General features: G+C 34.7%; 1 protein-coding gene across 1 annotated transcript in view; it reads left to right on the forward strand.

Annotated features, from left to right (window-relative positions):
* The window catches only part of PDE3B (phosphodiesterase 3B), an 88,411-nt gene extending 67,889 nt beyond the window's left edge, over window positions 1-20,522 (forward strand). The window contains exons 5-16 of the mRNA XM_065840159.2: window positions 2,498-2,604; window positions 4,896-5,097; window positions 5,647-5,720; window positions 6,255-6,358; window positions 7,927-8,061; window positions 9,792-9,903; window positions 10,670-10,783; window positions 13,428-13,627; window positions 15,477-15,680; window positions 16,076-16,237; window positions 17,792-18,041; window positions 18,381-20,522. Coding sequence (XP_065696231.1) covers window positions 2,498-2,604; window positions 4,896-5,097; window positions 5,647-5,720; window positions 6,255-6,358; window positions 7,927-8,061; window positions 9,792-9,903; window positions 10,670-10,783; window positions 13,428-13,627; window positions 15,477-15,680; window positions 16,076-16,237; window positions 17,792-18,041; window positions 18,381-18,610 — 1,894 coding nt within the window. The 3' untranslated portion in view covers window positions 18,611-20,522. The remainder of the gene's footprint in view (window positions 1-2,497; window positions 2,605-4,895; window positions 5,098-5,646; window positions 5,721-6,254; window positions 6,359-7,926; window positions 8,062-9,791; window positions 9,904-10,669; window positions 10,784-13,427; window positions 13,628-15,476; window positions 15,681-16,075; window positions 16,238-17,791; window positions 18,042-18,380) is intronic.
* Window positions 20,523-26,288: the final 5,766 nt, after the last annotated feature.

A 26,288-nucleotide genomic window follows, 5' to 3' on the forward strand; every position in this document is an offset into this window, starting at 1 on the left:
TTTGAATTAGGATTAGAATATATTTACTTTTTTTTTTTCCTTTTGTTTAGTGTTGCATATGAATGAAACTTCAGACATTTTGTTTTATTTAAATGTGTATGGCTTTGCTCAATATCTTGTAAAAAAAGTACGACAGATGTTAGACGTAGCGTTGCAGCTTAAATCTGTAAAAACGTGTGTGATTTTGCCTTTTTATATATGTATACATACTTGGTATTTCTTAGGACTTTAATGGTTTTACGTAAGCCATAAGGAAAGTATAATAGATGCATATGAGTTATGCTGATAACTGATAATTACCAGTAGCGGATGAAAGTTTATATACACACATCCAATAATTTTTTTATCAATATTGTATTTCATTTTAAAGCAAACCATTTAAATAATTTGGCACTTGTCAGTGACTTTTTCGCCTTGAATAAAATATGCTCTTCAAGTTTTTACATACTAAAACTTAATTGCAGTTTGTGTATAAAATATGATTGAAGATAGTAGTAGCAGTACTAGTTTAAAGATCGTATTTTCATGCTGAGTTGGTTATTGGTGTTTGCAAGGATCCTCCCATCTGTATCTACTGGAAATAACTAGAGACCAGAGAAATCACTTACTTTGAGGCTTAGCACTCCTGGTGCAGACACAGTGTACATTTACAGAGGGTTTCCTCACAGCCCCTGCCAACCAGAGAACCTACTCAGGCTCAGCTGATTAAGAGTAGCAGTACGAAAAACACCCTCAGTTGTACTCCATCACTTTTAAATTATCCCTTGACTCTAATGAGTAGCACTGCACATTAGTCATGTTCCCCTGCCTTGCTCCTGTCTGCCCCCATACAACCCTAGAATATGTGTTTGCTTTTTTTGTCATCTGTCCCCTGCCCTTCAGGGTTTTTTCCAACACTTTACACTGTTTCTTGTCTCCTTGCATCTTCCAGTGATCACTCTGATCAGGTTCCTTTTAGCTTGTAACAAACAATCATCTCAAAATCCCCCATGGGTGCTGACCTCACAGATAAGGTCAGATGAAACAGCTGAGCTGGCATAGCTGTTGCTGCTGCCAAAAGAGACAGTCCTGCATTCCTAGAGGACTTTGTGGCATTGGCTCTGACTCTTGAGTCAGCCCCTTAAATTGTCAGAAAAATAACAGCAACATAAAGACAGTTTTTCCTTCCTCAGGAAGCTAATTCAGCCCAATGAAGGTTAGGAGAGGAGCAGGCTAATAGTAAAAAGGGAGAGTGAAACAGCAAACTGTTCACTAGGAGGAAAGCTCATTAAAAAAATCTTTTTTTCATTTTTGTTTTTTACATACCATGACAACTTTCCACTGAATTCTAGCTGAGTTGAGAAAGATATTACGTAACAATATTGCTACAAAATTTTATTAATATTCCAGATTTTTTTTCTATCTGTGCAGACAGTGTTCAAAAGCAGCTCTTGAGATCTACTGTTTTATTTGCATATAAATTCTTGATTTGGTTTCTCATGCAAACACTAGTTCAGGATAAAGTGACCTTTCTTAATACATAGTCTTCCTACACTGAATACTGATGCAGCATTTTTGTGTGCTTTAAAAGAAAATTTGTAAGCTATGATAGCTAAACGATGTACAGATACTGAAAAGTTCCATCTATCCCTGTTGTCAAGTCAAACATCTTTATAAGTTGGCTAAAATGTCAGCATCAGGCTTCAGAAGAATAAATCTGTGTTTATTCTTTAACTAATTTTTTATATTTATGTAACAAAAGAAATTATGGGAGATTACGAATTATTTCTGTGTTTGACTTTTGTTTGAAATCTGATTAAACAAAATTAAATCTGGTTTGGTAAATACTGTTTTCCCATACTCAAATTAAATAATTAGTTTTACATCAACTATTTTCACTTTCAAGTATGTGTTTACAATTACATTTTTGTTTAATGAAGGAAACACATAAATGGAGTTTTGGAGTGCAATTTCATACCTAGAACAGCAGATGGCATAATTCAACAATTGAGTTTAACAGTGTAGCTACTGAAGAACAAATCTCTCTAAGTAAAAAACATCTTTAGTTTTAATAAAGACAATGATTAGTCAGATATGCAAAACTGATTTGAAAAGCAAGCCGTCACTGTGTAAGATTGTCATGGTATTTCCAAAGTAACCAATCTTTTAAGTGTTCTCAGATCTGCTAGAAAACAGCCTACTTTGTGCAAACATCAAAGAAAGTAAATATTATGTTAGAAAGTAAAACCTGTGTCACATCATCTGAGTACACGTATTGTGTCATTTTAGAACTGCATAAAGTTTTCTTTTGTTTTCACCCAGTACCCAGCAGGTTTTTTTCCTTATAATTGGCATATATTGTCTAGCTGATCTTGAATTCAATTGCTTTCTAGTACTCTTTCTTTCTTGAATGATAGTGGGCCTGTAACAGAGCAGCCTCGCTGTTTTATAAGCATTTTATTTAGTAAAAGTGGAAGGCAAGGTAGGAAAGAAGAAAAAATCTTTTTTTAATTTTCAGCCAAGGATCTCATTCGAATGGGTCTTTTGGTACAAACTTGCTGACCATACCAAAACAGAGATCAGCTTCTGTGACATCAATGCATCACATGGGTCCCAGACGAGCAGGTAAGATAATGTAATTTGTGTAGCTTAGTGGCAGTATGTCGAGGTAGTGGTTAATACATTATGTATTACAAATGGTTGGTTGGTTGTCTTTTTTCATTTAAATGTAATACTAATATAACATCAGGATGTTGCATATATTGAAAAATATTTTAATTTTAATATGCTTCTAAGAATACTAAAAGTTACAGTTAACATCAACTTCATAGAAATCTCAACTATTCACCTAATACTTTATAGCTGCAAAATCTTCCGATGTTCAGCATGGTTGGTACCTGTTGAAAATTGCGAACTTCACATACTTTAATAAGGGACTTTTTTCTAGTAATTATGTTTTTTGTAATGGAACAGTGTCAGTTGCACACTCCTAAATACCTGACAAATGAATACTTAAACAAATGTTGGAAGGAGTTGAAGTGGATTTTATTCTAACACTGTCACTGTAATAAGCTAGTAGGTACTGTTGCGGCAGTACTCAAATAATGCGTGTATCATTTTTTTCAGAGATTATAACTGCCCATATTAAGTGAAAACTTAAAAACGGCTTCTTTTGACATTTCTGCCCATCCATTTTATTATGATTTTAAAAATAATAACCTGTTTAATAATCTTGTTTTGAAAGAGATGTATGCACCTTGAATTTTTTTTTCTTTTTAACCCCCAACTCACCAGCTTTCCCTGGATTAATTACTGATGGTTTTGTGGTTATTTTGTGGGTTTTGTTTGTTTTTTCCTTTTACTCTTCTAAACACCAAGAAACACACAAACTCAAGACAGATCCGCATGTAAACATATTGTTGCACATTCTCAATTGTTCTGTCTTCATAAAAAGCTGGGCTGCCTTCTGCACTTTTCTACTTGGAATCTGTGGAATATACAGAGTGCCATGATATACATCAAAAGGTGCTGAATGTGTACGTGTAAAAAGGATGAAATTAAGTAACCAGCATTAGAGTATTAATCTGTTTTAGTTTGCAAAGAAGTTTACAAATTGCATCTCAACTTTCCAGATCTTTCTTTGCAGCAGCAAAGTGACATTTCCTTTCTAAAACTTCTGTCTCTGCATGTAGCAATGTGGACTTGAAAAAATAATGTATTTTACTGTAACAGAATGTAATTGCTCTTGGCATGTGTGAGTCAAGTCAATGTAGCCTGTGACACTGCTGGACATGTATAATCTCTGCATACTTTATATAAGGACAATACTCTATATTCTCTTAGTAATTTGTTATCAAGGACTGTACAGTCATAAAATTTAGGATGGAGTTTTTACATCATAGTTTGCAGCAGAATAATGGGTGAAGCTTTGAAAATTCCACAGAATACCTCATGATTTTGCTCATGGGCACTTTATTCTTTTTGTTTAAAGTATGTTTGCAACAGCTACAACTTACCTTGGGCACTTGTAGATAACCTGTCTTCTGTGTATTTTCACAAGGGAAAAAAATGATGATTTGGCTTAATGCAAAATTGTATTGTACAGTTCATATTATGTGCATACAGCAGCCAAAGTACAAATTTACCAGCTTGCTTTCCTAGATTTCACGGACAAAAGCCCAAAGTAAACCCTAGCTTACTGTTTGAACAGGAATGGGGAATTTCATGGACCTAAATAAGATGGAGCTGTTGTTTGTTCTTTATTTGCTTTTTACTTCTGATTACCCAAAAGCAAACTTGATTTTTTGTTTCCCAGTGGCTTATTAGGCTGATTTGGATAGACTGTCATGGCAATAAAAACAAGGTACAGAACTGTCAAAAAAGGGCCAGTATCCAGACACTTTAATCTCTTGCTCCAAAATTATGATTACATTTTTGTTTTTTACTTTGTTTTCAAAAATTTCTCAAGGATATTTTTTCTTTATTGCAAGACAATGAAGTAAAAGATTTTTGTCTAGGTTAGTTATCAATACTGGATTGGTTTTGATTATTCTTTTTTCTTGAAAATATAAAAAAGCAATCCTGAATCAGAAAGGGAAATGGAAAGTTTCAGCCACTGATTAAATTTTGCCAAAGCTAAGATCAAGATTGAACTTTTGAAAGCCAGATGTTATAACATCTTATGTAGCTTGCCTATTCAGATGTGTGGCCTAGACTGTGCTGCATAGCTGTAGATCTCAAACCTTGTAATAGATCTAGCTATTTCATATGTGTTTAACAGTGTGAACTACACACCGTGTTTTGAAAACTTGCATCTTCTTTACAATTTAGAAAGGTTCTTGTCCTTTAATTTCAGTCTTTCTAAACATTAATGTTTTTATTATAATCTGAACCCTGTGTAATGTTTGTTTTGGAAGGTGCTTCTCCTGGCCTGAGTCCTGTGGGTTCACCCAGTCACGGATCTGTCTCCAGTGGGGCTTTCAGCAGCTGGTCACCTGTAGAATTTCCTGATACTGCTGATTTTCTTACAAAACCAAGCATTAAGCCTCCAGGATCCGCATTTACTTATCCAGATTTCCAGCAGCAAGTTAAAACATCTGTAGGTTATGTGTGTAGCAGGTACTGTAAACTCTGTTACATTTTTTAGTAGCTTCATATGCATTGAAAAGAATACAATTAAAATTTAAAAATATAACAAGACCTATACATCTGCTAGTATTGAAAACAAATGCGTATCTTCGCATAATAATCTGTAACTATATTATCTAGGAGAAGACTAAAGGAAGTTGTATGTATGCCATTGATTTGAAATGGCTCGTCCTTGAAAGCAGCAGTTATTGTGGAGTAACCATATTTTACAAATTTTTAGAAAAGAAGGACTTCCTACTTGGGAATTTAATTCTGTATCTCTACTTTCTAAATAATTAGCTGTACTTTATTAATTTGTGGAGGTGAGTCCTGGGGTGGTGGTGATTGATTATTTTCTGAGTACAGACTGAATCTATATGTGCCAAATTTAGGAGAAAATACAAAGGTCACTTGGTGGAGGAACCTTCAAAAGCATGCCTTTTTAAGAAAAGGAATTTGCAGATTTTTTCAGTACAACACAGCAGTAACAAAAGAAGAAAATTACTGAATGTTGTAAATATTTTTCATGTATTCTATAAGCTGTGGACGTCAGATACTCAAGCCTATTCCAGCACCAGAACCAGAAAATGCAGAATGTAAAGAGAGAAAATCAGGTGGGATTTAAAAACAGACAAATACTTGATTTCAACTTGTTTGTTTGTGGGGGTTTTGCTTGTTTTTCAGTCAATCAAATTAAATTTTTTATATTTCTACATGATATTTTTCCTATAACTTAAGTAACTCATATGCATATGTTTTATTTTAGTTTGTGGCTTAGGATAATCAAGATAATCTAAAATATTGCCTTCTGCCGAGTAAGGATTTTATAATAGGCTTCCACTTATAGCTTTATAAGTCTGTGCTCCATGTAACAAATGTGTTCTCTGCCATCTCAACTAAACTAATCACTGAACCAATTTTTGCAACTAAAAAGTTATGCTTCTAGTTTTGTCACTCTTCAAGTAGGTTTTGTCTAATACATTTTTTTCCTTTACAATGTTTTGTTGTTAAATTCTTAAATAAAAATTGTTTAGAAACAGGTATTACTTATATTTCTGTGAAGTATCTGTATGATCAGTTCAAAAATGATTAGACAGTAGGAATTTACAAATAAATTATTGATATAGTACTTATGTATTTTCTTTAAGGTGAAATTGGAAGTGCTAGTATTTCAAAAGACTCTTTGCGCCACACAGAGAAGAAAAAAGATGAAGGGAAGGAACCAATCGATCAAACACAAAATAATCTGCTTGTAAGCATGTAATTGGAAAAAATCTTGCAATAACTTTTATCAATACAGTATTTCTTTACAATTTCTAACATGCTATAAAGAGGTCTTTGCTAAGAGTTGTAATTTCTGAAGGGAAGTGTTGCATCATTGGAATTCAAATTTTCATGTAACAATTATGTATTTCCAGCTTGCGTAAATTTCACTAGAAAATGACAAATGGTGATTTGTTTTATTTTTTTGTTGATCAAAATTGATTCGTGTAGATGTAACGTGGATAGTATCTTCAAACACCGATGGACTATTATTTTCTCTTGGAAGTCTATGAAAGATGTGGCAGTTTCTGTGAGACTTATAAATGAATGTTCATGCTGTGCAGTATCACAGAATCACAGAATGTTAGGGGTTGGAAGGGACCTCGAAAGATCATCCAGTCCAATCCCCCTGCCAGAGCAGGAACACCTAGGAGAGGTTACACAGGAAGGTGTCCAGGTGGGTTTTGAATGTCTCCAGAGTAGGAGACTCCACAACCTCCCTGGCAGCCTGTTCCAGTGTCTGTCACCCTTACTGAGAAGAAGTTTCTTCTCATATGTAAGTGGAACCTCTTGTGTTCCAGTTTGTACCCATTACCCCTTGTCCTACCATTGTTTCTCACCGAGAAGAGCCTGGCTCCATCCATGGGACACTCACCCTTTATATATCTGTAAACATTAATGAGGTCACCCTTCAGTCTCCTCCAGGCTAAAGAGCCCCAGCTCCCTCAGCCTTTCCTCATAAGGGAGATGCTCCACTCCCTTAATCATTTTCTTGGCTCTGCGCTGGACTCTCTCCAGCAGTTTCCTGTCCTTCTTGAACTGAGGGGCCCAGAACTGGACACAATATTCCAGATGTGGTCCCACCAGGGCAGAGTAGAGGGGAAGGAGAACCTCTCTCGACGTACTAGCAACCCCCTTCTAATACACCGCAGGTTGCCATTGGCCTTCCTGGCCACAAGGGCACAGTGCTGGCTCATGGTCATCCTGCTGTCCACCAGGACTCCCAGGTCCCTTTCCCCTTCGCTGCTCTCTAATAGGTCATCCCCCAACTTATACTGGAACCTGGGGCTGTTCCTACCCACATGCAAGACTCTACACTTGCCCTTGTTATATTTCATTGAAGTTTTGTGGATTTTTTTTTTGTATATTAGAAGGTCAGGGAGACAAATGGTATAAACTCTACTAAAATTTGGGTTATACATCTTCTTTTTAATACTTGTTCAATTAATGAACTGTCAAAGCTTGGTAAACCTTTTGTTAGCCTACATATATTTGTGCATTGTTTTATTAACTCATCTTTATTAAAAAGAAATAAGAATGAAAATTTAGCACCGTTTCAGGAAGCCCTGGAATCTGCTGCCCCAAAAAGTGAAAAGTCAAGCCATTAACTGTGCTATTTGTATTATTGTTTTATGATTTTCTTATAGCCATAGTTACAGCACTATTCAATAAGTTAAATAATGATGTATCATTTTCATGGCTTTTTTTGCCAATACAAGTGACAAATTAGTTTTTATTGTTATTTTAGAGATTATGAAATATCTTACTGTTACGCAGGTGGAGCAGAGTCCTACGTTAAAAACAGTGTTTTTAGACCATGATTCACTAATGGAGAAGATGAACAATTGGAATTTCCAAATTTTTGACCTTGTACAAGAAATGGGAGACCAGTCTGGAAGGATCCTTAGCCAGGTTTGTGGTCTTTTATTATAGGAGGGTGGGTATATAAAGCTGTCGTGCTTATATATTTTATTTAAACAGTGAAGAAGTTTTGCAGTCAACAAGTATATGAAGGATGACTTGAAATGTAGAAATATAATTTCTCATGCACTCCATCTCATTGTAAACTTTAAAAAAGTGGTTTATCAATAGACAACTTGCTCCAAATTTTCTCAGTTTTATTCTCATTGTAAAAATAGGGTAGATTCACACTTACTAGATTTTGTAGTAATGTGCCATTTCCTATGAAAAATTGTCTCCTGCTTTCAGAATTTTTACCTTGTTTGTCAACCATTTCTTTTTTCTTTATTTCAGTAAAATATTTCTGCCCAAGCTACACCTGTGGGGGAAGAGAAGTGATCTTTTAGGCAGTCTTTTGCCTCTTGATCCTACAAACAATGGGATTTTTTTCCATGCTGCTTTCTGCATGTAGTATCCCTTTTATCTCTTTCTGACTTATTACTAAGCTCTTTTGTGCAGTTTCATGTTGTGCTGAAGCCAGTAATGGCAGCTGCAAAAGTATCATCCTGTTTGCTCTTCCCCAGCCTCTCCCATTCATCAGTGTCATCTGGAAGCTTCTGTCTCATTCTTTATATTGAATTTAGAAGTCATGGAGCTATAGTATGAGCTGGATTTGCTTCTGATTTGGCCACAAAATAATTGTATTGCCAGCATCTTGATTTTCTACCATAGAGTAGACTGTGTGTTGCTCTTGCTCAAGGGTAGTGTTAGGAACAAGCAGCTGGAGGGAAGGAAACAGGTTAGAAGCACTTGGTGCAGCTGGAACCACAGGCCTGCACCTGTACTGAAAACAGGAAAAAACAATGGCAATAATTTCATTTTTGTTATTAGATGCTGTCTTTTCTTTCATAATACACAATATTCTGGGTATTGTTTTAAATCTTCAGTTAGTCTTGTTTGATCAAATGTTTTCAGGTCTTTTGTCACCTCAGTTAGTGCCACCTGTTAATCTAGACTGCAACACTACAGTCCTCTCGAGTGGGGTTTTTACTGTAGTATACCTGTACTCTGCGATTCACATTATTTCTGTGTCAGTTCTTCCTGATATTGTTTTTACATGTACTACTTGTCCTTCTCCTCGCACCCCTGTCCTTTTGTCTGTTGTGGTGTAACCTTCTGATACCTATCTTACTTAAAAGCTCATTTAAAAACTGTATTTCACCATCATCATTTGTAAGGTTCGCAGATTATGTATGTGTTAGGGGATTGGTTTAGACAGGTGGAAGGAGAGTTGTCCCCTTATTTTGCTCTCATGTTCCTCTGAGCACCTCCCACACTACAGAACTTACTCTTTCTCTCAAGTGTCTGGGAAAGAAGTGACAAAAACAAGTAGCGGTGACTTCTTTTGGGAAGCTTTCTTAACGTTTGCAGTCTTGGGGAGGTTAGGTCTTTGTAGTTGCTAAGTTCTACTTGTAAACCATAAAATTTATCAGTAAAGAAATTAAAGCTTTTATTATTCTCTGTTTGAAAGGATGATAAAAATCCACATTTTTGTGTTAAAAAAAAAAATCATGAAACACATCTCTATGATGATAGCTTTCAGATAATCTTCAATTGCATTCCAGTAATTTCCATCTCTATCAGCAAGCAAAATTTTTAAAACAGGAAAATTTTTTAAATTGAAAAGCCAGAATATGCTTATGTTTATTTTTCAGACTAAAATTAATTTACTATGTATTTAGGTAACTTATACCTTGTTTCAAGACACTGGTTTGTTCGAAATTTTCAAAATCCCAATGCAAGAATTCATGAATTACTTCTGTGCATTAGAAAATGGCTACCGAGATATTCCCTGTAAGTACTATCTAATTACATATGTTTTTCTATTAATGTATCTCCTTTAGTGTGTGTATTAATATTCAATACAGAAGTAGACAATGCCTGAACTTAGTATATTTTTAATGAATACATTTGTCAGAATTTAGAGCTGATTTATGAATTGCAGCAGAAAATTGGTGGACTCCAAAACTGGATTTGTTAATGTGTAGGCTGAATATAATCTTAAAGAATTTGAATGAGTAGTTGAATCAAACATACTGAAGTTGATGGGAGAATATTTGTGGATTTAACAGCTATTTGGTTTAGACCCATAGTAGAATAATTAGAAAATATAGAATTGTTAATTGTTCATCATGCTGTTTAGGGCAGCCAAATTTATTGGAAAAACAAAACAAAACAGAAACCACCTCACCTCCTCTCCCCAGACACGCACCCACTCACTCCCCATGTCACAGGTGGTTGCACCAACCCAGATGCTTGTAGGTATCAGATTGGAAGCAATACTAGTGCCTCACCAGCACTGATTTTTAAAAGGCTACTTAATCCATTCCTGGCTCTCAGGTAGAATGAAGTATGCATAGAGGATATTTGAAGTTTATCTAACGTGTTTTTTAAAAACTTTCAGTGATATATCCTTTACTAACAATTTAAATTCAATTTTCCTTTATATTTAGTCAAAATCTCCTTTATAGTAAATTCAGTACACACCTTTTTTTTCCCTTTTTGTTCCTTTTGATTATATTTCAGACAGTATTTTTAATTATATTTTTATAATTTTCAGATCACAATCGTATACATGCCACAGATGTTCTTCATGCAGTATGGTATCTGACAACACGGCCGATTCCTGGATTTCAGCAAATTCATAATGAGCATATAATGGAAAGTGATATGGGTATGTATTTACATAGGCTATTTTTTTCTTTGCTGTAAGAATGTTTTAACAAAACTACAATAGGTAAAACAAACTACTCTGGAAGAAAATATGTAATTATTCTTACCACTTTTTTCTTTGTATTTTCATATAAGGCAGTAGAAATTTTACCATTTTAGTACACACCATTCAGAAATATCAAGCAGTAGATTTTTAGAAAAATTAGTAGATGAGTAGTGGTTAGTTTATTAGCCGAGAATACAGGTTCACTTAATAAATTTTCTGTGCTGAATGAAACCTCTGTATACTGCTACAGTCAGCGTATTTTTAACATTTGAAATACATTAGACTAATTTTTCTTAACTTGATTGTGAAATTAAATAGACCAAAGAAAAATTACCAGCATCAAAGCATTTAACTTAATTGAAGTTCTCCTTAATGGTTTTAGTGTAAAAATGAGTACTTCAGAATTCTGTATTAGATATCACATGCAGACATTCAGGCATTGCCATGACTAGTAACTGTGTAAAAGACATAAGATCTTCAAATTCCACTTCTGTATGGCATTAGTTCTAATGAAGCTTGCTTTTCTGTTGTGTGTGACTTCATGGAATTAGCTTTTAAATTTACATTTGTAGTTCTTACTAAAATATATACTATAAGTAAAGTATAATGAATCCTAGTATACACTTTTATATTAAATTTTATTTGTTAAAGAAAAATAAATGGGGAAATCCATCACTGTCTAAGATCCCTGTTTTATACCTACATTAAAAAAGGACAAGATGCAAGTCATGTGGCTTTTAAAGAGCTGTAATTTTAAGAAGTATTTTGTGAACTGTACAGACAGTATATATTATTTCTTCCTTACTAATTAGCCCCTCTACTGTCACCTTTCTCTTTTTTCCAAGTTTGTCGATGTGCACTGATTGTACGCTATTGCATTTTCTTTCTTTTAAGTGTTAAAAGGGTTGGGATTGGACACTTGACTGGATGAAAGAAAAATGATAGAAAATTCTTTTATTTACCTTTACAAAAAAAAAAAAAAAAAGTATATTGAAAATAAGAAATTATAGTTGTATTGCTTTGGAACTCTTTCAGTATAAATGTTACTAAGATTTTTAGTCCTCACTTCTTCTATTAAGGAAAAGAGATGCTTTTATTATGCAATGTCAAAATAAATATTATGACTGGGGTTTTTTGTTAGCGTTATTTTTTCTTTTGTTTTGCTGTTGTGGTGGTGGTGGTGGTGGTGGTGTTTTTCTTTTGACTAGTGACTTTGTCCAGGGAGAAGAGGTGTATAAAACTGTGAATGGCCTTATCATGCAAATGTTTCTAATTTAATGGGTTTAGTTCCTTTTGCAGTAGTTTCCACTATCCCAAGAGGTTTTCCTGCAAGTTCAAGAAATGGGCAAATTTTCAAATTACTAAAGGAGATGCTGATTGATCCTTTCTTGGTCTTACTGAGGTTGGGAGAGAAACTGTAGAATGCTCATTTAGTGCTATCATTTTAAGAAGGGAATGAAATTCCAGGTCTGCATAACAGCAGTAGTTTTGCAGCTGCATGAGAGTAAGAGGAAAGCAAAGAAGAGACAGGCACCCTAGCGGTGAAGTATAACCATTGGTATCCATGTGGCGTTTCCAAGATCTGTGCATTGGACTCTGAGATAAACATTTTTGCTACGTTTTTTTTTTTTTCCTTCTCTTTGTTCCCTCCCATGGAACAAATACCTACAATTGCATTTTAGTGATTAAAAGCTTAGATCGTTATGATTGCTTTCTAATCTAAATGACAGCTCTGCTGCAACCTAGAGACAGACTAGATGGCCTGTGTCCCTTGTTCCACTAGATCGCCCTTTGTGCTCACTGAAACATTCCTCTGAACCAGCCTTTTGCAGCACAATGAACTGGAGCTGCAGAGTGACTCCCTCTGGTTCATGTCTTCTAACGCACCAGACAGTTTCAAGGCCCAAGGCAAATCTCTTCCACCATCTCCTCTTCCAATGAGGGCAGCAAGTGTAGATATGTGCCCCATGTAGCCTTTACGCTTCTGGCAATGCGCATTTCTTCTTCTAAGCTTGTGTTGCAAGAGTGAGCTCTGACTGTGGTAAAAATATATACTTCTTTTTCCCAATTATGGCTGCTCACAGCTCTTCCAAAAATCTCCTTTATTTGTGTGAATGATAGCTATCCCTCGGTATTGTAGTGGGAAATCAGATCCTGAGGTATATCTGTATGTAGTAATAGGAAAATAATTGCTTTTCAAACAAGAACGCTTGGCTTTCCACTTTTGGTAACTTCTTACAGGTTCCACAGTGTCCTGTACCATTTTGTCTTGCTTCTGTAATGTCATGAAACAGCTGAAGCTTCTTATGTATTTGTAAAACTGCATCTACCATTTGGACAACCCATGTGGCCATGACAAATTTATGACTTACTGGCATTCCAACTTTTCTTCAGAATTGTTGGTTTATCCATAAACAATACTGTTACTTTTTTTCTTAAAGTGTGTTTCCTTGCCAATTATTCAGCTTCACAATTACAAGAATAACTGTATTAAGGTTGTGCTTGCAAATGTATCTGGCTGAGTCATTTAAAATGTATTAAAAACAAGAATGAGATCATGTTCTAAAATATTTTATTTTTGTATTTCCAATTTTCTTAGATGAAGCCACTGGTATTGCCCCTGTTCAAGTCAGCTATATTTCTTCAAAAAGTTGCTCTATTGCTGATGACAGCTATGGTTGTCTAGCATCAAACATTCCTGCTTTGGAATTGATGGCTTTATACGTCGCAGCTGCCATGCACGATTATGATCATCCTGGTCGTACAAATGCTTTTCTAGTTGCTACAAATGCACCTCAGGTAAGAAAGTCTTTAACCACAGAATTATTTGTCTGTATCTGAAATCAGAGTAATTAATATTCTTCTCTTCCATATCCCTCCTGTAGCCTGTTAAGGATCATTTGCCCAATTTAAGAAATGGGGAAATCAATTAGTGATTAACTTGTGTAATACTTTTTTACTCCTGATAAATCCCAACGTGTTTTCTGTGTATTGGTTGCATATGTGTGTAAAAATACTTTTCAATCTACAAAATTGAAAATAATGACAAAAATCAATGCCGGTTGGAGTAAAAGATTATTTCGTAGAGAGCTGGCCCCAGGACTGTCTAAACAGGTAATTCATGAATATCTTACATTTTGGGAATCCTCTGAAATCATAGTGGTGTCAGTAATTACTGTAAAAAGACATTCTTCTAATGGTCCAATGAACTGCATCACCTAATTTCTGTATTTCATACTGGTCCTTTATGGTAAATAGCTATTACCTATAAGGGAGGGTGAGTAAAATAAGAAAAAAATCAGCAAGGCATCCTTACTTTTGTCTCCCATATTCAACGTTGTTGTTAGAACAGAGAGTAGAAAGAAAGGAGATGCTGTGCTCTATAGGGTTTAAAAGGCTAAGACAAAAGAGGTAAAGGGGTGGGTAAAGCTGAATAAAAGAGCAGACAGGAAGAAAAAAAAAGTTGAGGTAGGGAAGAACTGGAAGGAAGAACACTGGAGAAAAGATGTCTACACTGCATGGCAAAATATTTTTCTTTAAAGAGTGGGATATTATCTGGGCAAGCATATTTATGATGGCTATTTGGATCTCTCTTAATAAATTAGAGATAAGAAACTCAAAGAGTAGTAATAATAACAACATCAGCAACAACAATAATAATAGTTAATCAGAAACTAGTACAACTTGTCAAGAGATGGAGAGTTTAAAAGTGAACTTTCCAGTCAGTTTTCAACAATTCTTTATTGTAGAAAAGGTTCAGGATGTAGGCAGTTATGTATTATATTTCTGCTGAAAACAGGATACAGAGAAGAATAAAACCAAGCAACACAGACACTTATCTCGAGTTTTCAAAAATAAACACATTCATTTTGTTAATAATCTCTTCCTCAAAACATAAATATTATTTTTGCAGTTTTCCAAATAATTGTTTTCAGGTCCCATTTAATCTATATTCAATTAATTATTTTCTAGGAAGTTTTGTATAAACACGGGAGTTGTGAGTAAAATCTACTACTGTTTTAATATTTTAATTAACTCATTTGCTGTCAAAATGTACTCATCAGCATTAAACGTAGCAAATTAAAAGCCAGTGATACTCCACACTATTTTGCATTAACCACAGTTCTTATATGCTTTGAAGGTTTTTTCCATTTTTTTTTTTTTTTTAAACAATAGGGGATTTAAAAGCATATACTTAGATCTGGTTTTTGTTTGGATTTTTATGTTGTGTCGTGTTTTATTGTTTGTATTTTGTTTTCTTTCTGTATGTGGTTTTTGTTTTGGTCTGGTGTTTTTGTTTGGTTGGTTATGTCAGCGTGTGTGATCCACACACACTGCCAAGTGTGTAAAGTCTACATTTTAAGTGGTTTGTGTATGTGTGCCCACAGTGTGAATGTAGAACTAAGACATCATTAAGGACTTTTAAGGAAAGAAAAAACTTTGCTAATTGTTTGTGCTTTTCTCATCTGCCATTTTTATTTCACTCTAACTGTCAAACTAGAAGGCAAAACATAATATCCAGTAGTTGTTCTGTTGTATTTTTAAATTAAGACTATCCCTTAAGTTTCAGAGTATTAAATTATAAATTGAAATGTTCACTCTGTCATTTATTATTCTGTTTTGTTTGGGTTTGTGGTTTTTTTTGTAGGCTGTTCTCTACAATGACAGATCAGTCTTAGAAAATCACCATGCTGCTTCTGCCTGGAATCTTTTCTTATCACGACCAGACTACAACTTTTTATCAAATCTTGATCACGTAGAATTCAAGCGTTTTCGTTTCTTAGTGATTGAAGCAATCCTTGCCACAGATCTCAAGAAGCATTTTGATTTCCTTGCAGAATTTAATGCCAAGGTTTGTTACATTTTAGTGTTTATGCTGAGCAGGTTGTGATATACTGATGTTAGTATTGCTACTTGGTGGTTGTTAATAACTTGCATTTAAAGTTCTATATTATTTGAATTTAAGTTACTATAAAATGCAAATAGAGTATTTCCTTTGTACAAACCAATTGTAGATTGTTTTGTAGATTGCCTAATAAGCCTTGCAGATGTGACATAAGGAGACCTCGATTGTATCTCACATTTCTGTCTTGTGAAGGATACTAAATTAATTTTTTTTTTTTTACTATATAAGACGAAAAATTATATAGAAAAGTTAATGCAGGTTTCTGTTGTGAAAAGTCTGATAAAAATAACATTGATTAATAGTTTTAACTTAATTTTAAAAAATGTATGTGCTTAACCCAGGTGAATGATATCAACAGTCATGGCATAGAATGGAGCAATGAAAACGATCGCCTCCTGGCCTGTCAAATATGCATCAAACTCGCAGATATTAATGGCCCAGCAAAAGTTAGAGAGCTGCATCTGAAATGGACAGAAGGCATTGTTAATGAATTTTATGAACAGGTGAGTCTGGAAAGTGTAATTTACTCTTTTTTAAGAACAGGGAGATGATCAATTCTTTGCCTTATGAAATGTATAAGTAGATAAAACATTATTCCTTGTGTTAAATCCTCAGGTAAGGTATTTCCATCTTCTCTTTCTGAATACTAAGAATTGATTTTTATAGGTAGCTTACTAACATGATCTTTTACGTCCCATCAATTGTGTTAAAAGCTTGAAAACAAGCTCCCTCACAGTGTTGTCCATTTTTCAGATATTAGTGTTTTGGTTGGGTATGGGGTTGGTTTGGTTGGTTGGTTTGGTTGTGGTTGTTTTTGTTGTTGTTGTTTTGGTTTGGTTGTTTGTTTGGGTTTTTTTTTTGGGGGGTAGTGGGTTGATCAGTTGGTTTGGGTTTCTGGGAGGGGTTGTGGGTTTTTTGTTGTTTGTTAGTTTTTGTTGGTTGGTTTGTTTGTTTGTCTTAGGATGATGCTGATAAACCAAAATAACTTCCTCCACTTTGAGAAATTAAGTTCATTGGAATGTTTCCAGGTCAAAGAATATGGAGAGAATCCTCAAGACTGGAAATATATATTGAGCTAACAGTGCAAAGACAGAAAAGATATTAAAACTTTAAAAATGAAATATTAAAAATACACATTAGTAGCTAACAGTATTAAAATTTAAATATGATTTTTATGCTGGAACTTTGATAAATAATCCTATCAAGATTAACTGGAAAAAAGTCTGAGAATTTGTTGCTTATTTTTACATTTATGAATTCTGTAAGACCCCCAAATACATTCTACATTTCCACTCTGGTTTTTCTGTAGTCAGCTTTCTGAGTAGTTAACTGTTTATGAGACAACAACCAAGGACTGAAAAATATTTTTTTAAACTAGAAAGATAGAAGTAAACAGCAAAATCACATGGATGATTTAAGCGATAGAAATAATAATCTGAAGTGCTTACACTTGCTGTAAGACCTGAGTATACTAAGTTGCTCCTTTAGGAAAACCTTTTTCATAAAACAATCAGGTCCACAAAAGTGCTTAGGTAAGTGATTATAACTTGGAGTTGTTTAGGAGCAGCTGCTTAATTTTTTCTCCAATTTATAAAACAGGGAAAAAAAAAAAAACAAACCACTTTATTCTAGATGTTATAGTTCATTTCATTCTACAGCTTTTGGGGGAAGCCATTTACCAGAATGCATTACTCTACCTCATTAGTTTCCCATTTTCTCTGTTCATCAGCTCATCAATTGAAGCCTCTGCTGGAGCTCTCCTGTAATAGCAGAGGAACACGAGCTCCAGTAGAGCTAGGTCTCCACCCATGGACAAGGATATCTTGCAGCAAAGCTGAAGGGAGGATTTTGGGCTATGCAAGGCTGAGCCATAATGTGTCTTTATTTAAAATTGGCCTAATTACATTTTCATTCACTTAGTCTAGGCTATTATTGCCTCTGGTAAAAAGATACAATCCATGCGATATTTACTTGGTTCCTTAAAAGTAACCTTTGGAATAAAAATTTAAAGTTAATTTTACAAGAAGTTCTGGTAATCTTTTTCATTCCGTTTTCAGGGTGATGAGGAAGCAAGTCTTGGATTACCTATAAGCCCCTTCATGGATCGTTCTTCTCCACAGCTTGCAAAACTGCAAGAATCTTTTATCACTCACATAGTTGGCCCCCTTTGTAATTCTTATAATGCAGCTGGGTTGCTTCCAGGGCAATGGGTTGATGAAGAGGAGGAGGATGCAGAAAGTATTGAAGACGATGATGGAGCACAGTTAGAGACTGATGATGAAGAAATGGAAGATGACCTCATTTTAAGTAAGTTTTTCTATTTCAGTTGGTGCATAAGGTTGTCGTTTAATAGATTCAGACATAGACATGATGGCTGAAATTGTGTAGTACAAATATTGTAGATTTTGTGATTATGCTGCTTCATAAATTTTAGTCTTTTAATAAAATCTTTGTTAATACCAGGACACTTGCAATTTGAAACAGAAACTCTTTGTCCTTTGCCATGTCATTATTTACATATTCTGAATAAGCATCCATGTTTTTTGCTGAAACTTACATCTCTCTTACAATGTGCCATTGGTTTTGTATGCGTAAAATATAATTACTTTGGATCCTGAACAATCAAATATGCTTATAATTTTACAGAAGCTCAAAGAAAAAAGGGTAGACGAATATTTTGCCAGCTAATACACCATCTCAGTGAAAATCACAAAATATGGAAGAAAGCAATTGAAGAGGAAGAAAAAAATAAAGCTGAAGGAGCTAAACTGTTGACTGAGATCTCGTCTTTACCTCAAGCAGATGAAATTCAGGTTATTGAGGAAGCTGATGAAGAAGATGAGCGACAACTAGGAGAAGACAAGACATGCTATTAAAATTTCAGCAGTGGTGTCCAGGATGATGATAGTCTATTTTTTTCTCACTATGCTGACTTTAGCCTGACACAGTTCACATAAAATTTAAAGGCCTTAATACTGTGAGAGGATTCTTTCTACTCTAGTGGAATCCCACTCCTATGCACTTTCGCCACACAGAATATGAAACTTTATTCAAAGATTGAGTATTGTATACCCTGATGCAAAGTTCTTTATGCCTGATATAATGATATCCTGATAAAATGCTGCCTTGCTGAATAAGGAACTCTTATTTTCCTTGAGGTACCTGCAATTTTTGAAAACATTCAGTTACTTCAATTACCAAAGTGGCAAGAACTTTTGCTAACAAGGAAACATGGGATGAATCCTATCATTGTCTTGAGTTGTTTATTTCATGTTGGTTTTGAACATGAAGAAGAAAAAGTCTGTGCCTATAGGAAAACTGTGTTACTGTTGCAGTGCAAGCCTGTTTGGGGTGTCTACTTAGTGCAGTAGTGTGCTTAATGTAGTCATCTCAGAGCAACTCTTCAAGGACTGTGACATGAATGCTGAATTCTGATATTTGTGGTTTAAAAAGGAAAAAAATCCAGGTGCATCTATTTCTGATGCTTTTTATTATTGTGCATAATCTGATGTTTTATTTTTGCAGAAAATATTCAGGTTTGCAGTGAGTGTTCATGAGAATTCATTGAGTGCAAGGCCATTATCATCTGTTGCCTTGCTGTCTTGTGGTAGAACATTAAAAACCTGTTCAGCTACTTAAATTATTAAGGAATTCTATTCTTTTAGTCATAACGCTATATTTCCTGCCCTTACTCAGGTTCTTGTTTGAAAACAAGTAAACAACATTACAGATTTTTTTATCTTGCACCAATTTTTGGTATTAAATTTTAAGGAAATGAGATCGTATTTCATTTATTCTTTGTATGGAAAACTTTAGGACAATTAAAGATTTTTTTTTTTCTTTTTTAAGAAAATACAAACTACTGTTCCAAAATGGCTAGTGTATTTTAATGTGCCCCCACATCTTTTATCCCATCACAGATATAGCTTATATTGCCTTCAAGTTTGATGTGCAGCCTGAAGTATACATATGGAATGCAGAGTGTGAAAACTTCATGTAAAGCCTAATACTAAGATAAACATCACTGTATTGTATTGCAATTTAGATTGTTGAGTTTTTAAATAAGAAACTTAGACATTCCACACAAATGTATTTTTAGGAACACTGCCATTGTAGATCTAATTGGAAAAAGAAAAAAAAAAGAGCATAAATTAGGCTACAGGTGTGTAAGTAAGCCACAAATAAAGCTAGTTTTAAAAGTGTACCTTTTAGTACTAAACATTTATATGCTGTGCAGTTGAATTAAATAAAAACAAATGCACACATGTGCGAGTTCCTAAATGTATCTTAGCATATTTGTGTTTACATTTACTTCACATGACTTGAAAAAAGGCAACATTCCTAAGATAACCTTTTGTAAACTGCGTTGCACTATTTTACACAAACAAAATTTTATTTTGCGTGTTGATTGGCCAGTTTAAATAACTGAAAGGAATTCTGGATTTATTTTCCACTGATAAACTTTTGGTTGATCCATTTAGAAGACCACTGAGAAGAGCTTTTGCTATTTTATATATGCAGTGCCAAACCCCCGTTTGCTGCCATTATTTCTGTCACTGCATTTTTTGTAACACGAGCAGTGTTAAAACCAGATATTTCTGTCATTAATAAAATGTAGCACTATTGAAGCTGGCACTTATTGATCATTCACTTGTATTTTACATTTCTTGTACGTATATTTTCCTAACACGTAATTTGAAGACTACAGAAACTATGCTTTTTTGGTATGCTGTATTCTCAGCATTTTGTGTTTAGCCTATGTGTTTGTACATAAAAAAATCATCTTAATGCTGTTTAGTTTCATTTTTGCTTTGACTTGAAAAAATATGCAAATGACCTTGTCTGAAGTTACTGCTCTTTTACGTGACAGTTTACCATTTCATTTCCTTTTAAAAAGATATTAAAAACTAATATAAAGAAAGAATAAGAAGGTAAAAAAAAATTTATCTTTTACTAAAGCATAGGCAGCACTTGCATCTGGTGACAACATTGCCAGCAACTTTCTTATCTCAAGTTTCCCTCAAACTCTTTAGAAATACTGAAGCAATTTTTAAGTTCAGAAACAAGTAACAAACCTCAGTGTTTAATGAACTGTAATGCTAATATGCATTTCCAATTAGAAATTTTTGAGTTACAATAGCTGGCTTCAAGGATATGTTTAATTGTGAGTGTATTCAAAATCCACCTTAAATTTCTGTTATTTATGTGTACATAAAATGTGACATCCTTACTCTGAGAGCAAGGATAAAAGAATGTACAGATGTCTCCAAAGGTTGGTTCAGGGCATGTTTGCAGAAGTGAATGTAACTTCAATTGAAGGTGTCTTAATTTTTCAAAAATGGTGATGGAGGATCATTTGAATGTTGATTGAGCAGTTGTCAACAATAATGTATCTCCACATGAGGCGTACCACTCTTATTCTGGGGACAACGCACTGAGAAATTACAACCAATTTAAATCTGTGGTCACACTTCCAATTCACAGCTACCAAGGGATGCTAAGGAGCACAGAAAAGCACACAAAAGAACACACTGAAAATACTTTCTAAAGCAACACTCACCACTTTTTTCCCAAGAGTTAGGCCAAATTAATTGACACTGAAATTTATGCAGCTACACTAGATATACCTCTTATGGATAATGTTCTCAGGTACAAGTAAAGTCTCCAGCTCCTTTCCTATCGAGTCTCCCATCTCCTCATTACTTCTGTTACCATGTGTGTTGGTGTACTTGCTCTTATGCATACAGTACATACAGAATTGGACTACAAAGCTTCCTGTAAGGACCCAGTTCCCTCCATGCCTCTGGAGACCTCTGGATGTTACAGTGATGGTAAACTAGTCAAAAGGAACTACTTGGATGCTCCTCCTCTGAGTTCTTACTCCATGACAAAGTGAGACAGTAAGTCTAAGATTCATAACATAAGGACTGGTGTAACATTACTTAAGGTAAGACCAAATTAACTAAGTTTGCACAAGACCTGATTTGCTTTGTGCGTAGAACCATTTCTTCTCCGTACTTCTTGCATTCCATTTCAACCACAAGCAGTGGCAGGTGAATCAACAAAAGGAGTTAGCAGAATGCAAGAGCTCACTTGTATTGCTGGTGCTTCCTCCTGGACAGGCATCGTTGAGGCTGGGCTTCTGGTTCCTCTAAAAGTATAGACCAAATCTGAAGTAATCCAGTGTGTGGTACCAGCATTCACAGGGCAATATTTTCCCATTTGTCCAAGAAACATTTGAGAAAGTGTGAGAGGTGTGGGATTGGAAGCGTCTCATACACTAGTGAGTGTGAGATCAGGTATCCCAGTCTGTGAGACATGTTTTAGAGTAAACGGATGGAGCTAACATAGGCAATGGGAATTGGAAAGAAGTAGGAGGAATGGGGTGCACACACAGATGAAAGATACATTCTTATTCAGAAGAGAGATGCTGTTTATTGTTTTGAGCCAGTTTGTTGTCTTCAAAAGAATACAGGAACAGTGTATCTTTTGTAAGTCAGAATATTTGGTTTGCTAGAAATGAAATTAAAATGGAAATGAAAATTAAACATTACTACTAATAACAATACAATTATCATAACTTAAGTTGTGATGCAAGTTTAAGTATATTGATTTTTCTGTGCCCAGTGGAGATTAGGTGAGAGAAAACAAATATACAAAGTTGATTACATAGGGTACAAAAAGTGTGATGAAGACGTATTTTTATTTTGCTTTTTTTTCCTCCAGCTTGCTATAGAATTGCGTTTCTGGACAACTTGCATCTTCATGTCTGTGTTAAGGCAAATAAGGTAATGAATTGCTTTCATTTTTGCAATGAAGAATTTTCCTTTTGATATCTTCTGAAGTAAGCCTTTAACTTTCTATAGCAAGAATCATACTCACAGATGAAGCTGGCAAAAGAACACCACTGTCAGCTGGTCCCTATCTGATCTCAGTTTAATAAGGCCATAAGCATATAGTACTTTTGTCCTCTGCTAAATAAGAAAGAATAATGTCTTACATTTCAGAGGAAACAACAAAGAAAGCTTATGGAATAAGCTGCTTTAGGATAAGCATTCCAGAGCACTTGAGTTTCTAGTTGGCAGTGACTCTCCTGGCATAATGTACATCCCCCACATCCTTATGAATCCATCTAATAGATATATAACTCAACTGAGCAATCCATCTCAATGTTTTTGTTGTCTATTTGTTACTTTCATTTTGTCTAAAACATTTCTGGCTTAGATGTGAAATAATAGTTCTGATTAGTCTCATTTCTGTTATCTGCAATACTACCAGAAAACAGAGTAACTAGCAATTGCTTGTTTTGTTAGTAATAGCATTAAGCTATGGAAAGTGGTTCCAGTAAAGAAGGAACTGTTTTCCTTTGGTACTGAGATTGAAACATCTGTCCAGAAATTGGCTGACTTTAAATGCTGTTCTTGTGTCCAGTTACTGAATAATGGATGCTTAATGTACTTAAGTGATTGACACTTACTTGGTTTTATGTGACACTACAGACACCCTTTAAAAAGGGCACAATACAATCAGAAATGTTTGACCGGAAGGTTTATTTTGGAATCTGTACAGCATGAGTCATCTTTTGATTTCTGTACTTCAGGAGATCACAGGTGATAACAACTGGTGTCTGTGACAGGTTCTACTACACAGGCTGTATTACCTGGCAGAATGTTACAATCTGTGATATCAGAAGTAAAGAGGGTAAAAATCTTTTACAGAGGCAAAACCTTCTGCCTTTTGGTTTATCTGTGAAGTTTCAGAAAAATAGAAATGTGTAACATTAAACCAATAGAGACCTTAAAAAATGGTGAGCATAGTGTTTCAAATTATTCCTACCATTCACCTTGTAGTTTGTCCATGTTCTAAATATCTTGCCAAAAAACAGGTGATGAGTCACTTCTGACTCATCTCTCCAGATCAGCAGAACTCTTTGCACCTTGAATGAGATCAAAGTCTTTTCATTTTATTTGCATATAAAACAAAGACTAATATTTAGCTTGAAATGTAAGTCTTACACCAAAAATCCAAAGGGTAAGCTTCACATTTCTTATGGTACGTGGGGAGCAGGCTGCAGACTCTGTCACTTGTGCCAGTTAGATGGGAAAACTCGCTCCCATATGTGGTCATTCAGATGAACTTAGTAGACCCCTCTTTCATCATTACATTCATCCTACTAGAATTTATTCATGTCAGTGGTATTGCCAATTTATCTGACTCATATATTAACTAAGCATTCTCTCAGTCAGAGAAGTGAATGAAACGGCCTTCCTATATATCTTTGAGAATGGGTTTGTAATCATTTTGTTCTATTCATCATAAATAAGGCATTACCAAAATACTGTTTCTAATTTCAGATGTCACACCCCAGGAAAAATATCTGTCCATTAGACAGATTGCAGAATTCCATTACACACCAGTGAGACTGACCAGAAATATAGAAGACATGGCCTAAAGTTTCTTTCCTAAAGGAGAAAGATTAAATTAATTCAAGAGTTTTTTCTGAGTCTAGAGAAAATGAGAGTGAAATGAAATATTCTAATGTTTTAAAGTAATCAGAATAATGTTTTCAGTCTTCATAGTGTTTAGGACAGGAAGTAACAGCTTTAGATTGCAAAAAGGAAGATTCAGGCTCAACATGGCTAGTTGTCTGAGGACTGAGAGGTCTGTGACTCACTGAAATAGATTGTCTTGGAGTATTAAGGAAGTATTTATTTATTTTTTTAAATTGTCTAAAAAAATAGCTTTCAGAAAAACATATTACTGGGTCAGATGAGTGAGCTGTGTAACTTACTGAGATCCTTTCTCGATCTATTTTTAACTACTGGGACTATAGATCTGATATGGATCACTTTGAATACCAATAAGAAAATGTGCACAGTGATAGAAAATAGCCAAACAATATTCAAACAACAGGAACTGGATGAATCAACTGAACCTCTACTTTAGTGAATATTAAAAGCTTTTCATTTACTGAGTATTTAACTAGTAATGCATCTCCCACCAGAAACAGTCTTCTTATTTGTTGAGGGAGAGATCTAGAATCCTTTTGAAAAAATAGACAAGGTTTGAAGTTCAGCCAGAGTGAAGATTCTGCCTAGTTGTCAGGTTATGAATAAATGAAAGTGCCATAGCCAAAAATGTTTAAAAAATACGTGACTGTCTAAAGTTAGATAGCTAAAACTTATTATATTGTAAATATTTGTCAAGCTCTATGGTCCTCTCTAGATCTTAAGAAAGTGCATACTTCAGACATTAGGAGGTGTTGGATGCTTTTGAAGATGGTGTAGTTCATATATTTACAAAGAGGAATGGTTTAAGCAAGTGGGAATTTTTAGATAAATTTTAACCCTTAGCACTGAGTTTTATTGCAATCAACAACAAATTGTTCTTACAGTCTCTTCTCAAATATATAATCATGACATTTGTTATGACGTGAAGAACTTGAGTATTCTATAGACTGTACCTACATTTTGTGGCGCAGTAAATGTGATTTAAGGAATGTTGCATTTACCTCTATACTGTGACAGTTTAGACTGTATATGCTCTGAGAGAGAAACAATTTACACGATGTAAAATACAATGGAACAAGATCTGAAGATGCTTAGAAGGGGCTTTAAAGGGCAACTTTTGTGCTTCCAAAACAAAACAATTAAATTAACTTTCTAACTTACACAGGCATCAGAAGGGTCATAAGTACCTATGTTTTTCCTGGAAAAAGTAGGCTTGTAAAATTCTATTGTGGTGCATGTTCACCAGTATTATTATTTTAAATTATTGTGCAAGATGAAGAGAAACAAAAGGGCATTTGGACTCTTTGAACAGGAATGCATGTGGAGAAATACCTGAGAATAACCAGAGATTCTGTTACCTAACTTTCATTCCTTATTGGTATGAAACCCTACCTGGATTACCTGTATTAGAGAAGGACCTGAACAACAGTCAAGCCATCCTTTATTCCCTCATTTTAGTGGGGATGTGAGAGTGTCCATGGGGCATACAGGTGCTAATGGTGGGAGCAATGTGGTTAAGCATCCTAATTAACTGTAATGTAAAAAGCTTATATTTTTTTAATGTAATTTTTTTCCATGCTTCTGATAAGTCATAGTTTATACAAACAAAAATATTTCTTTTAAGGTTTTTAGTACAAGCATAGAAAAGTCAGCACTTGAAAACAGCAAGGGAATAAATAGTAAGTTTATTCTGTTTTCTAGTATATTACTATAGGCTGATATATATCACATGTAAAATTTTAGGCAAGCGGCCATCTGCTGCAGTAATAGTAAGCTATTGGATTAGATTGCACATTCCTGATATGCTCCATTATTTTAATGGATTTAATCTATTTGGAATGTTACTTATTGAGAAGAATGTAACAAACGTAATGTCTCCTGAAGTCTGGCAGTCTTCCTAAGAAATGACCACTCTGAGTATGAGTTCTGCCTAATTCTAATCACATCGACATGAAGATAGTTGACAGCCTTCAAAAATATCTAAAGGGATAACCTAGAAGTGGAAAAATCTGCTGATCTTCAAATTGTATTGTATGAAAGGACA

The sequence above is a fragment of the Patagioenas fasciata genome, chromosome 5 (genome assembly GCF_037038585.1).
Source record: "Patagioenas fasciata isolate bPatFas1 chromosome 5, bPatFas1.hap1, whole genome shotgun sequence".
NCBI classification, from domain to species: Eukaryota; Metazoa; Chordata; class Aves; order Columbiformes; family Columbidae; genus Patagioenas; species Patagioenas fasciata.